At 40.6% G+C, this 15,233-nt stretch overlaps 1 protein-coding gene across 1 annotated transcript; it reads left to right on the top strand.

Annotated features, from left to right (window-relative positions):
* Positions 1-3,618: 3,618 nt before the first annotated feature.
* On the top strand, positions 3,619-8,471 carry LOC123403465 (subtilisin-like protease SBT3.8). The gene is made up of 10 exons (XM_045097404.1): positions 3,619-3,795; positions 3,886-3,977; positions 4,083-4,180; positions 4,262-4,426; positions 4,534-5,150; positions 6,866-6,933; positions 7,043-7,309; positions 7,395-7,512; positions 7,586-7,757; positions 7,837-8,471. The coding sequence occupies exons 1-10, from the start codon at positions 3,715-3,717 to the stop codon at positions 8,373-8,375; spliced, it is 2,217 nt and encodes a 738-aa protein (XP_044953339.1). The 5' UTR covers positions 3,619-3,714; the 3' UTR covers positions 8,376-8,471.
* Positions 8,472-15,233: the final 6,762 nt, after the last annotated feature.

Below are 15,233 nucleotides of genomic sequence, written 5' to 3'. Positions count from 1 at the left end.
AAATAACTCCCACATATACTCCTACACTAAAACCCACAAACCACTCTACTTCTAGAGCATCTGAAATGAGCTAAACTAGCAGTGAGAAATGAAAGGATAAAGTAGCTAACCTTTTAGAACACTTGTGTAGTTGGTGCACGACCAAACCTAGACAAATATTGAGGAAAATGAAGCTTGGAGGTCGAGCTTGGAGAGGAGAAAGCTTAAGTAGCGTGGCTCGGGTATTTCATCGAACACCTCATGTACATGAAATAGTATGGTGGCAAGAGCATGGCATGCATAACTCAACAGCCAAAAAACAAAGGAGAGGGTGGGCAGGGGCGAGGGTATATATAGGAAAAACTTTAGTCCCGGTATTTGTCTAAAACCGGAACTAATAGCCTACCATTTAGTCCCGATTCATGCCAAAAACCGGGACTAATGCTCCGGAGCACACCACGTGTCTGTCGCTGGATCTTTAGTCCCGGTTTTTGACACAAACCGGGACTAATGCGTCGAACCGAACCGGAACTATTACCCCGCAAGGCCCTGACAGCTTGAACCGGGACCAATGGCTGGCATTGGTCTTGAATTTATTTAGACCCGGGGCTAATGGCTTTTGCAGCTCCGTCCAAAAGCCTCTTTTTCTACTTGTGAGGGTTACCCATCATCTTGTATCGTTATTATCTGTTTCTTTGAGTGACCCCTTATAGTCCGAACTTGATGTTCGAGGCTGAGCAACCTCCAACATGCTCATGTTACCCTCTTGAGGACGCCGGCTTGTGTACTCCCCCTCGAGCGACACTCTGTAATTCCTCTTCCATCAATGAAATGATATGCATCAATGTGTATTCTTTATTTCTTTTTACCTCCTGCCAGTGGGGCTGTGTGGCACACACGAAATGTTTGAGAGCTCAATTATGTCATGCTCGTAGGCGTCAAGCAAGGGAGCTTTTGCTGAAGGGCAGCACAAATGAGCCGGCGCACTTCGCCTGTCACAAATTTTCGATTTCTCCTTACTTGTTTAGTCAATTTTTTCATGCAAAAAGGGTTTTAGAAGCTACTCCTTCTGTCCCATATTAAGTGGTGCTCAAACAGATGTATCCAGCACTAAAATATGTGTACATACATATATTCCTTTGAACGACAATAAATATGAATGGAGGGCATACTTTGAAAACCTATTGAAAAGTAGTTTTTTCAATAAATTTGTGAAAAATATTAAATTCTGATTTTTTTAAATTGTGAACATGTTTTAAAATACTGAACAAGATTAGAAAAACATGATCGCTTTTTGAAAATATGAACAATTTGTTTTAAATAATATGCACATTTTTGAATTTCGAACAAATTTAAAATTCTAGATTTTTTTTGAATTGTGGAGTTTAAAAAAAACAAATGCGATAAACTTGAACAATTTTTGAGAAGGTGAACAATTGTTTTTAAAAATGCAATCATTTTTTTTTGTTATTGCTAACAAATAATAATTTTTTGAACTCTGAATAAATTTCGAAAATATGAACAAAAAATTTCAACAAATGCGAACATTTTCGAAAAACATGAATAATTTTTGAAATCATGAAGTTTCATGTACGAATGTAAGATTACGAAGAATTCCACGTATGTTCAATGTACTAAGCATCTTCACAGAAGAGGCGTAATCATTTGAGAACAAAATTTCAAAACATGTATGTTCACGACAAAGTTAAAATTTTGAAAAATGTTTAAAAAATTATACACACTTTCAAAAGTGAACAAATTTTGCAAAAAGTGAATAAAATGTAAAGATTACGAAGACGTCCATGAACTTTCAATGCACTAGGCATCTTCACGGAAGAGCCGTAATCATTTGTGAACAAAATTTTAAACTTGTACGTTTGCACTAAAGATATTTTTTTACAAAATGTTTGAAAAATTGTTCACATTTTCAAAAGTGAACAAAATGTAGACATTATGAAAGACTTCCATGTACGTACAATGCACTAGGCATCTTCACAGAAGAGGCGTAAGAATAAAAATGATGAAGGATATGTGACAACATGGCTTTGTAGGTTGTGTGGTACATATCTCTCATTAATTTTAGATTGTGGTTTAGGTTGCGAAGCCCGTGATGCAAAAGTGATTCTTTGGGATATCGAGGTGCGAGCTTGCTCATAAATGGTGTGATTGAGTTATGAAATCTTTGAGACTGGGAAGAGGTGCAATACGGATGTATGACCAGATTGGTCCTCAGTTGCCCGGTTTTAGGCCCTCTTTGATTTACAGGATTTTCAAAACACAGGAATATGAAAAATATAGAATTTGAGTGACATGTACACTTAGATCCTATAGGATTAGCATAGAGTGTTCGATGTCACTAGAAAAACAAAGGAACTGGCAAAAGAGGTTGAACTGGGTGCTAAATTTCCAATGACATATAGTACACTTGGTTTCATAGAAAACAATCCTATATAATTCAACCATGTGAATCAAACGGCAAATGTAGGAAAAAATCCTATGAATTCTAAGCCTCAAAAAATTCTACGGAATTTCTTTGAATCAAATGAGCCCTTAGAGAGATTAGGCAGGGGATCCCGTATCACACCTTCTTTTGACATGAGGCCGGCCATAGTGGTGGTATATTAGGTAGTATCATACATTCTGAACTAGTAAACATGCTGATGTAGTAGACAACTAAAGAAGAAAGAGAGAGAGAGCTAAAATGACATAGATAGTTATCGTATCATAATAAATGTTATGCTACTATGTGTTATGCATTATAATAAATAAAATCATTTATATTACTATTTAGTATTATAGACTAGTATCATATCCATGATACTAATATATGATACCTGCTGCTATGAGTAGCCTAATTGATAAGCTGGTCGTAATGAGGAGTATGATATACTAGTATCATGCATATGATACTAATGTATGATACTATATTTTTAGTGCATAATATTATAAAATAGTATCATAGGTGCTCATATTTATTACCATGCGTGACACATGATAGATATAATTTAGTATGATACGGTAACATAATATGATACTCAACCCTTTATTTCTTTGTTTAAATTATTGGTCACCTCATCAAAATTACATTGTTGACATGTATAATACTCCCTTGACATAGTTGACAGAGGGAGTACTAGCTATGATAATTTCATTATGAGTAGCCTAATATGGTGATGATACTATTTTCTTGCTTTGTTGATTTGATCTTCCTTGGCCATTCCATGTCATCCGTGACGCAATGGATTATCTTGAAAAGACGCGCTTAGAAGGATGTCTAAGGCACCCTACGTCGGCCTTAAAGAAAATAAGAAAATGCCTGTACTAGGTCATCTCAAATAAACTGATTGTATTTCCTTGTGTGTAAACTTGTCTATAGGAGAAACGAATCAGGCAAACCATTCGTTTCTCGTGGAATGTTTCATTATTCTGCCAAAAGTCTACCAAACTCTATGAAATTCCGTTCACTAACGATTGTCAACTTTCTTATGAGTTATGAACTACACGTCGACCGGGTCATTAAATCATAATCCTGAATACTAGCATACTATTCGGTTTCATGGTTATCTCATCGTGGGCATGGTCTAGTTTTTCTTACGTACGTGTTGTTCCATGAACTGTTTATCTGCACCCCATGGCTGAACATGTCTGGGGCTATATTTATACATACACACGACTACACGAGAGAACAAAAGGATACTCACTTGACAAACTTAACACTTCCCCCCCATAGCAGACATGGATATGAGAAGAGCTTTCGCCTGTACCCTGCTACTGGCGGCACTGCTGCCTCTTTCGGAGGCGGATGCGTCGAGCAAAGTAAGATGCATGCATGATTCTTCTTTCCGCAAGCCCCGATCGTCTTGTTCTGATATGAGTTGTTGAAAACATCGTGCAACGAAACTCCAGCTCTACATAGTGTACATGGGGGAGAAGAAACATGATGATCCATCCATGGTCACCGCGTCGCACCATGACGTACTAACCTCCGTCTTTGGGAGGTACTAGCTCGTACTGTAATAGTAGCTATTAGAATTCATAGTGCCTGATATACATATTGCAACGAACCAGATATGATTGGCTTACCTCTTCTCTGTTGGCAACAGCAAGGATGAAGCCATGAAGTCGATGGTTTACAGTTACAGGCACGGATTTTCTGGCTTCGCCGCGATGCTTACAGAGTCTCAGGCTGGGACACTTGCAAGTAATAATTATCCATAAGATGGCATGAGCATGTTATCATTTGCATAATCTAGAGAAACTAATCAACACGCACCCACTGTAGAATGTTCTCATATTCTCAGTGTAAGACCCAACGTTTACCATGAATCGCACACGACTCGGAGCTGGGACTTCCTCGGCCTTGACTACGACCAGCCGCCAGAACATTCAGGCCTCCTCCAGAAAGCAAAGTACGGTGAAGATGTCATCATCGGGGTGATCGATTCAGGTTTGCAGCCACATTTCTAGCTTATAATCAAAATGAAAAACAGGAGGACTCACGTAGTCGGGGCCATCATCAATCGGCTGCATGGTCCATGCCTGTGCGTGCTGCAGGGATATGGCCTGAATCACGGAGCTTTGACGACAGCGGCTACGGTCCGGTACCGGCAAGGTGGAGAGGCACATGCCAGACCGGTCAGCAGTTCGACGCCACGAGTTGCAACAGAAAGATCATCGGCGCACGATGGTTCAGCGGTGGCATGAGCGATGAGGTGCTCAAGGGCGACTACATGTCGCCTAGGGACCTCAGCGGCCACGGCACGCACGTTGCCTCGACGATCGCCGGTGAACAGGTGCGGAACGTGAGCTACGGAGGCCTTGCCGCCGGGGTGGCACGCGGCGGGGCGCCACGCGCCAGACTGGCAATCTACAAGGCGTTGTGGGGGCAACGTGGATCGGGCAGTCACGCGGGGGTCCTTGCGGCACTCGACCACGCCATAGACGATGGCGTGGATGTCCTGTCACTCTCGCTGGGGCAGGCAGGCAGCGAGCTCTTTGAGACACTGCATGTCGTCGAGAGAGGGATCTCCGTCGTGTTCTCTGCCGGGAACGGCGGACCTGTGCCTCAAACGGCATGGAATGCAGTGCCTTGGGTCACGACGGTGGCTGCTAGCACGATAGACCGGTCTTTCCCTACACTGATATCCCTCGGGAATAAACGAAAGTTGGTGGTAAGTACAAAGAATTTTAGGGTAATTATTGAGTATAAACTTTCCATTTCTATGTCAATTGAGATTTTTATTATATTTTAATTGCCGGTTCAAATCAATGTTTCAGTGCCTGTTAATTCCTTCTTTTTTTTGAGGAAATTCAGTGCCTGTTAATGATTCTGGGATAATTCACAGTTTGGGTGGCAAATGCATGGATATTTTTCTGCCTAAAGTTGTAGTAAAACATCAACGATAGATATGGATCGAAGGTAGTATAATTTGATCAAAACTTTAATAATTCTTAGACGAGTCAGAAATAGAAAATCGTTTTTATGAAAATGAATTTGATATTCCTCGGTTACCTGAGGCGTCATGATTTATTTGATATGGTAGTAGGTTTAGAACCTTTACAACAACCACATGGTACATGAGGTTAGCAAAATCAAAAATTCATATAGAACCTTTACAACATTACTTATTTTTTATATAAAAGTACCTTGGACCTATATTGAATCACATGAGTGATACAGAATATCTCACATAGAAGAAGAATTACAAACAGGTCCATAGGGAACCGAACCACCCCACACACTGCCGTGAGCTTTACAACATTCTTTTCGTTAGGTGCTACTAATACTGTACAATATATAAAGCTTTACCGACTCATCAACTCATACAAACTGATTCGGTAGATATCCTTTTCTACATATGAAGACTACGGCACAACTAACAATATTCTTAAAACATCTCCTATCGATATTTGCACTTATAAACATGAAAAAAAATGTCCATGCTACCTGTTTTTATAATTTTTCATTTTTAAATTTCTGTATTTGCAAAAATTTACCGAGTGACTATGAATGTTTAACTTCAAATATATATGACCTTAGTTTACTTCTACATATTGATGCTTATATATATATATATATATATATATATATATATATATATATATATATATATATATATATATATATATATATATATATCCATATTTTGGAGATATGTTGACCAATCCAACGAGGCTGATTTTAAGCAAGTAGAGGAACTGATGACTAGATAAAACTTTAATTATGCCCTCGAAATGTTGGAGATGATCTAATGGAAGCAACACATAGAAAGTTCGTGCTGGTTCTTTTTGCATATGATGAACATATATTTGGAAATGTCAACATTGTCCTTTATCCCAGCAAAAAAACATTGTCCTTTGTGTTCTTTATAAGATTTGCAAGGGAAAACATTATCCATAATTTATAAAATATAAGGACATCTTCAATGCGGACTCTCAAACCTTCTGCATCCGTCCGAACCGAATACTCCAGACCCTGCAAGCCATCCAGCGAAATCCCGCATCCATCCGCGGACCACTCCAGACTTACGTTGTTCTGCAAACCGTAACCAATCCACGGGCTTTGTGGGGGTCTAGACATCAGTCATGTAGTACTCCGACACCCGTGGCCCACCAAAAATTAAGGTGAAGGCCACACGTTTGGAGTTGGTCAGACTGTTTTCGCGGCAGAATCCACCTTTCTTATCCCTCTCCTCTACCATCCAGCCACTCTACGACGGCAACACTAATGAACAAATAATAGAACTATTTTGATATGTGTTATACCGCCCTTCCCACCAAATCAATAATGTTTAATTGATATGTGTTTGACATTTTTACCTCTGGTACATAGTTCACACTATTCTAGGTTGAAAATGAACTTTTTTGTGTCTGTCTTGAAACACAGGGGCAATCTCTTCACAACAATGCATATGTGAACACCGATGACTTTAAGATCCTTGTTTACGCGAGGAGGTAATGAAAGAAAGCATCACTTGACACATTTTAATTTTTGATTTCTCGTTTTGTCCTTTGTGTAATCATAATGGTTATGGATGATGTTCAATTCATTTCTTTTATGCAGCTGCAACACTCAATCATTAGCATCGAGAAACATCACTGGTAAAATTGTTCTGTGCTATGCACCGGCGGAGGCGGCTATTACGCCACCTCGGCTAGCACTTCCTATTGTCATAAATCGTACCATGGAGGTTGATGCAAAGGGCCTCATCTTTGCACAATATGATACAAACATCCTCGACATCTTGACCATGTGTAAGGGCAATATGGCATGTGTAGTGGTGGACTTCGAAACTGCACACACAATTCTCGCATATTTTGACAACTCAAAGTAAGTACATCGCAATGTCCAACAAAACAGGAGGAATGCTTTTTTTTTCTTGTAAGAATTTCATGTTTAGCATACGACTTGATAGGAAGCCAGTGGTGAAGGTGTCGCCTGCCATGACCGTTACTGGGAACCAAGTGTTGTCACCGATGATCGCCTCATTCTCGTCAAGAGGCCCGAGTGCCGCATTCCCGGGAATACTAAAGGTATCATCTTTGTAACATGAAACAATATTATACATTAGGTTAAACGATGTTAAACATCCCTATGTATGAACAGCCGGATGTTGCTGCACCTGGGGTCAGCATCTTGGCAGCCAAGGGCAACTCCTATGTGTTCATGTCTGGGACATCCATGGCGTGTCCGCATGTCTCGGCAGTGGTCGCTCTGCTTAAGTCGGCTCACTCGGATTGGTCCCCTGCCATGATAAAGTCTGCCATCATGACCACAGGTACGCACAAAAGAATGTACAAGAACTTCTAAATAATTCATCATACTATGACTAAACCTTGTGTATGCGGTGGTTGCAGCATCTGTGACCGATCATTTCGGCGTGCTGATCCAGGCAGAGGGCGTCCCGAGGAAACTAGCCGACCCCTTTGACTTTGGTGGTGGTCATATGGATCCAGATAGGGCCATTGACCCTGGCTTGGTTTATGACATGAATGCAAAAGATTACAACAAGTTCTTAAATTGCATTGATGAACTGTCAGACGATTGTAAGTCATATATCAGCAATCTCAACCTCCCATCAATCACCATGCCAGACCTCAGTGACAACATCACAGTAAGGCGCACTGTCATGAATGTCGGGCAAGTTAAAGCAACATACCGAGTGGTGGTTGAGGCTCCCGCTGGGGTAGTCGTAACCGTGGAGCCATCTATGATCAGTTTTATAGAAGGTGGTAGCAAAAGCGTGATGTTTATGGTGACGTTCACATCGAGGAAGAGAGTGCAAGGTGGGTACACCTTTGGGAGTTTAACATGGTCGGATGAAAATACTCACTCAGTGAGAATACCTATTGCAGTGCGAACTATAGTACAAGACTTTGTAACAGATACTTCATAAATTCAACCGTATTTATGTGTATACCTTGTTCATGTCCTCCAATGATTATCATATGAATTGTTGAAAAAGAACTGAAGATGCAATATATACATCATTAAAAAATGTACTACTTATGTTACAATTCTTGTTTGCGAAGAGATTGATATATATTTCTACTTTTATGTTAATCTGAGTACTCATTTATGTGGATTTACAGAACGGGTAAATTAGTAGCAGACATGGAAAGTTAGTTCCTTGTTTTAAATGTGTAAAAATAATTATTTTACTTGGATTTTGGAATCTATTTTTTCTTAACCATTTTTTTTTTTTTGGAGAACTATACTATTTTGCGCCAGTGCCGAACAGTGGACAGATCGTGCGGTTGCAATTTAAGAGCAGATCATGGTTTAGGTGACAGTTGGTGCTTTAACTGGAAAGATGTTGTTTCACGCGCGGGAGACGTGGGCGTTGACCATGATTTTTCTCAATGCAGGATCTGTTAAAATACAATACGACATGGCCCTCGTATTAAAGAACTATGACAAAGTGAATTGGTATTTTCTTTAGCAAGCCCTTTGCATGAAAGGTTTCGCGAGTGAATGAAGGAAACAAGCGGCTTCTTACGTTCAGGGCGGGGGTGTTTGGTTAAGATTATTGACGCCATCGATCATTATTTTCAAATCTAGAAGGTATCGAGGCAAGGTTTGTTGGAAATATGACCTAGAGACAATAATAAATGGACAACGCTACGCGTCCATCGGCGGATTATTTCCAATGATCCGCCATCTTCACAGCCGTTTGATTTTATGTATCCAGCCGATCTCATTCATTCAATCCGCACGCGGGGTTTTGGCCTAATTCCTGAAACGATGCTCGAGTTTCTGAAACAATCGTTTTGTTGCAGTTTTTTTTCCTTCACGCGCGCTTCGGCTGGGCACCCGGTAATTCCTGAAACAACGCTCGAGTTTCTGAAATAATCGCTTTGTTGCAGTTTTTTTCTTCGCGTGCGCTTCGTGGGCACCGGGTAATTCCTGAAACAACGCTCGAGTTTCTGAAACAATCGTTTTGTTGCAGTTTTTCCTTCGTCTTTCCGCAACATAAGCATTGCTGCAAAATAAATTTTTGCAACAAAAGTTCATGTTGCAGGTAGGCCGTTGGTGGCCGAAGCGGAGTTCCGGTGTGCACGAGCGACGGAAATTTCTGCAACAGTTACGATGTTGCAGAAAGGACTTTTGTAACAAGGACTTTGTTGCAGAAATTATAAAAAAAGCATCGCCCGACTAAAGCAACGACGAAGGGCGGGAGGGGAGGCTGAAGCGGAACAGTTAGGCCGTTGGTGGCCGGAGCGGAGTTCCGGTGTGCACGCTTGAGCGACGGCCATGGCTGCAGGCATTTGGAGGCGGGAGGGGAGGAGTTAGAGAGGAATGGGACGATAGAAGAAAGGACGGCCAGCGGCGTCCTCCGATGATCACCGGCCACAACCGGCGGTGGCGGCCTTGGAGCACGACTCAGGTGAGAGGATGTGAGTGAGATTGGAAAATGAATGAAAGGTAATGAATGGATGGGAAGCACGAAGACTAGATAAGGATAAGGACGTACTGTATTGACACGTGTTGAGCGTAGGAAGAGGTGGACGCATTGACTATAATCCACCGGTTGACAGAAATCTTTTCCCATAATAAATTAGTTATTATTATATTCTTTTATTCATGATAAGTGTTTATTATTCATGTTATAATTATATTGATTGGAAATTAAATACATGTATCTATATTATTATTAAACAAGCAAACAAGAACTTTTCTACGTACACCCAGTAAATTGTCTCGTAACACCGCACGAACCGATCAACACCGTACGATTAGCCCCACAAATCTTAATCTAATGACCATCACTGATTTGATAGTTTTACGGTGTGCATTTAGCAATTTCCAACGACTGACCATACTCCACCAGCGGAGGACGACCGCATCTCTTCTCGCCCCACTCGCCCACGCCCTGCGCACGGCCGCCGCCACTTCGCTCGCCCGGCTCGCCGACACCCCCACCCCGCGCACGATGTCGCCGCTCCGCTCGCCCCGCTTCGCGTGCCCCGCACGGCCTCCGCCGCTCCTCTCGCCCTGCTCCGCGCGCCCCGCACGGCCATCGGCGCTTCGCTCGCCCCGCGCCGCCAAGGATAGGGGCCGCCAAGGATAGGGGCGAGGCACAGGGCACCGACCGCGACGTTGCGGTGAGCACCCCGGACGCTGGTCGACCAAGAGCGGCACGCCCCCGACACCTGCTGCTGACTGCCATCGCGGACGCCGGCGTCGCTGGATTGCTGGCTGTCATGCATACGCATACTGAATAAATACTACCATGAGCCACCTTTTGTCATGGCCGGAACCTATGGACTGCAGTACACCGGATCGTTGCATTTGAGCCTAACCGTCTGCGCACCACCTAGAAAACTTCCCTGGTCAGCCAAATCCTTGTTCTTCACTGGCCGTTGGTAAGGGAAAGCACTGAGCTCTCCTTCGATACTCCCTCTAATGTCTACAAGCAGGCAGCGGAGGCCTCGGCCACTTTGCCATGCATCAGTTTGTAACTTTTTAGTCAGTCAGCGATTGGTAAGTGCTTGTGGAAATGCCTTAACGGGCTCATGATTGAATTTTTTATGTAGGGGCTGATGAAGCACACAAAAGGAATAAGAGGCATATGATGTTCTGTTGTACCCAGGTTCGTCGTTGCCGTCGAATGGATACGCCCGAAAAGTTTCCCTTCACATATGGTCTACCGTCTCAAGAATTGTTTTGCAATTTAAATCATCCTCTTGCAACTGAAAATAGGAGCCCTAAATCTGGTTGTTATACAAGTCAACTAATATAAAGGTTTGAATCTGCATAATTGTAAGCTATCAACATGTCAGTATTCAATGGAATTTTTTCTTTAGCATGGTCTCGCACACTTGCAAGTTGCAACCTGCCGAAACACTCATGAGAATATCCAGAAGCAGAATTGGGGTTCGTTTCATTTCCTCAATTATCACATGTCTTGTCATTGGATTTGAATCTAATAGAGTTATATCATACATCTAAAGCTCTTACTAAAGCCTGTCTATTTGAATAGTTCCTACTATTTTTTGGTTCCCAATTTATGCAGACATCTGCAGATATTTTGGCTGGAAAGCATGCATGCTTGTGCTTCTCATGTTACTAGCTAATAAATGCATCGATTCATGTGCTATAGTGACATAGTACCATTAGTATATCAACATGTGTTGTAAGAAATGTGTTCATCCCCTGATATATTTTTTCCTAAAATTTTGCATAGAGATGCATTTTTGCTTTCATGGGTCGAAGCCAGCCTGGTGAGTTTGCTCACATACTGAAATTTATTTACAAGACATTATAATTGTTTGGGCACTATGCATGGGAGAAGTGTGCATTTCGGTAAGAGATTATATAATTGATGCAAAGATGTGTGATATTTGTTTTAAAAAGAATGTTTATTTATGAAGAGTGACGTTTCAAATTATTTGCACGAGCCAAAAATTAGGTATTATACACAGAGTTGAGGAGTATTCCTATATGGTAATATGAGTTTATGGTTAGCTAACTAATTAAGTGGCAACTAGGGCAAAGAGGAACCGTGCCATTTTTCTGTGTTTTTTACAGTATCACACAGCGATTCTAATGGAGGTTCAAATGTAAATTCTCATGGATGCATGTCTATATATTTGGTTCTTTCAAAAAGATCATCCGCAACATTAAGCTAGCAAGGACAATAGAGCATAGTACATATACACAGGGTTGAGCAGCATATGCTAATATGAGTGTGCTTCGCCAGCTATTTTTAACCTTGATTTTTTGTGTTTTTTGACAGTATGACATTGCGATGGTAATGCACGTTGAAATGTAGATTGGCATGTGATTCTTTTTCCATATTGTTGAAAAATAAAGAGCCCAGTGGTAGGGATTCAATTCACTCTGTTTTGGATGCAAATACGATACACTTTTAGAGACCACACATCTTGGCAAGGAGAAGAAAGGCATGTCCTATAGTTGAGCCTCGAGCTGTACCAACTCGCCTGCATTGGGAAAAATATCAAATAGACTTCTTCAGGAAGTTCTGCCCGCATGCTGAATTTTCGGATTACTATGGTTTTGAAAAAACTTTGCTGCCAATCTAAGCATGAGTTACTGTGGTTTTAAACCCTGATGATGAAATTTTCAAAGCATCTTAGCATTTATTTTTGTGTATTAATGTATTTAAAAGGTGATGCTTTCTGTCCATTGTTGATTCACAGTCCCATGTTTTTTTGCTTCAACGACCAAATGAGTCAGATTTACACGGATGCTCCTCATGTGTCAATGAACCTATGAATGTGGATGATGGTTCTGTAGCCATGACAACATTTACATCATATTTTGAGTACCTATTCTTATGGTTCTTAAAACGAATGAAGTTCTTGTTTTCTCTCTACATTACTGATAGAAATTCAAAAGCAAGAATACTAATACTATTGTGTTCAGTTTATGCTGATGATATCATATGCTTAGAAAACCTACAAAATCTGTAGTCCAGCATATGATGTTGCTGCTATCATAACATACATTCAGGTACATGACATAAACATCTCAGACCACTTTTTCGCAATGCCAACTTGTTATCTTTAATTGTAATTTTAATCCTTTGGGAATTTAGGATGCAAGGGATAGTATTTCATCAAAGATGATTTTTGGCTTGAACGCAGAGGTGTGATTTTTAGGCTAGAAGAAACTTCATCCATATGTGCTGGCCCATGAATAATTTATCATATTTGTACAATGATTTGGATATACTGGAGATGTTTACTCGAACAAGTATGTTATCTGCCTTTATTATCCACATAGTGGTTCTAACAATACTCATGAGACTAATTTTGTGGAACATGTTCTAACAATATCTTCAGGTAGAAACTCTCTTGTAGTGAATGTTATCATTTCCTACACAAAGACAGATCGTTGGCTGCCATAAACTATTCCGGCTGGATGTGTTGTAGCCAACGCACACACGAAACACTTTGAGGTACATGCATATCTATATTGCAACACTTTAGGACCTAATGAAAGTATGATGGACAAGAAAACATGTCGTGTTTAATTCCAACAGGCGATGGCGCGCTAGACGATGGAGATAATTTTTCGTTCACCGTTCATCACATCTTTCAGACTTCCAACTGCTTATTCACTGAAGCACTACTTCTACGTTTCTTCTCTTTTTAGCTAAGCCATCAAGATAGCTTGCAGCTCAATTTTGTGATGACATTTTGATGCTTCTTCCCAATATGAAAGTCTGCAATATATGCCTTGCCGTTGGTAGGGCTGGCTGGCGAGGGTTGTGATATTGACGGTTGTTGTCAACGTTGAGCACTATACTATTCATGTGTTCAGTTATGACATACTAGCTTATGTAATCAATCATTTCTAAGCCAATTTTATTATAAATTACGGCACAAAAATTACGCTTGTAATTATGTTATTTATTATTTCTCAAATCAGCTGACAAAAATATTTCCATATTCATGAAACTCGATATCTGACAGTCAATTAGATTGATCAGTATTTATTTTGCATCGAGATCAATCGACACATGTTTCAATCACTCGGTGTCGCCCGCTTTCTTACAATTGTTGATGAAAATTTGATTTCAATTTGCATCTTATATTTTTTTATGTTCCTCTTTCCTGCATTATGTTTTCATATGTTGCAATAACATGTAATTTTTGGTTTGTGAAGTATCAACGTAGGTATGGCATCACCGCCCCTCCTACCCACAGACCCTTTGTCGCTAGGATCGCATTCCAGCAGCAGCAAATGTCACATGTGATGGCCTCACGGAGCCGCGCCGGTGCTGGAGGCCTGTTGTCTCTTCGGCCGCCAAAGATGTGCATGACCAAAAAACCCTACCAGCAGTATGTGTGTACATCATCAAGCTCCTAATTATCCATGATCCAGGTGTTGTAGTCATCCTTCTGATGAGTTGTGTTAAAGCATGATAGTAGGTTTTAGTTTATAATCATGAATGTAAATCTCATTTCTGGACAAATATACCTTGAACATGCTTAAAGTATATTGTCAAAGTTTGTATTGAATGTCGCACATCATGTGTTTTGTTAAAAATTATACAATTCTTTGTACTGCTTTGAATAATGATTTTCAAAACAATCTCTATAAAGCTAGCTTGAATGATCATGTGTAATTAAATCCATATATTATTTTGGAGTACCTGAATCCATATATATTATTAATTATTTATATCCAATGTTTCAGTTCTCAACTACTTGGAAGTAATTTTACTATTCAATTATCTTGGGTGAGGTTACCAATGGAGCACCAGCGATAGCCATTGTGGAGTTGGAGAAATATTTTGGGTTGGTTTGTAGAGAAGGTAACTTATCATGTTTGTTCATAAGTATCTCTACTGAAATTGCCATCTCAGAGAATACCATATGATGCTCATACCAAGTCATGACTAGATTTGAAATTCTGAAGAATCCCATAGATAATTTTAGAGATGGCATCAATTTGAAGTAAAGATGATATGTTTTGGTCATAACATTGGAACAAGACCAAGAGACGCACATGAGACCTCACCCAAACTAAAGGTGGTAGCAATGGGAGGCGCATGTCATAGCTCTTGTGAGCTAAGGATCACTTTGGTCAGGAGGTTTGGGGAAGCGACATGGTGAAGCTTGTCAGCAAGCCATGGCGGTGGCCATCCCGGGAATGCTATAGTTTGGTTACCGGAAGTGTTCACTCATCCCCGGTCTTATTGTATATAAGTTTTGAGGAAACAAGAGGTACACCTACTGGTTACTGTCGAAAATAATTCATTCATTCAACGCACATTATGTGT

This window comes from Hordeum vulgare, chromosome 6H (genome assembly GCF_904849725.1).
Source record: "Hordeum vulgare subsp. vulgare chromosome 6H, MorexV3_pseudomolecules_assembly, whole genome shotgun sequence".
In the NCBI taxonomy this organism is placed as follows: domain Eukaryota; kingdom Viridiplantae; phylum Streptophyta; class Magnoliopsida; order Poales; family Poaceae; genus Hordeum; species Hordeum vulgare.
This window is presented reverse-complemented; position numbering and strand designations above follow the sequence as displayed.

What these genes read in the sequence shown, in the direction of transcription:
- LOC123403465 (XM_045097404.1), top strand. Translation starts at nt 3,715, where the DNA reads ATGGATATGAGAAGAGCTTTCGCCTGTACCCTGCTACTGGCGGCACTG. An exon ending in AGGCGGATGCGTCGAGCAAA is followed by an intron (nt 3,796 to 3,885) that starts GTAAGATGCATG and finishes ACGAAACTCCAG; the next exon opens with CTCTACATAGTGTACATGGG. An exon ending in TCAGGCTGGGACACTTGCAA is followed by an intron (nt 4,181 to 4,261) that starts GTAATAATTATC and finishes CACCCACTGTAG; the next exon opens with AATGTTCTCATATTCTCAGT.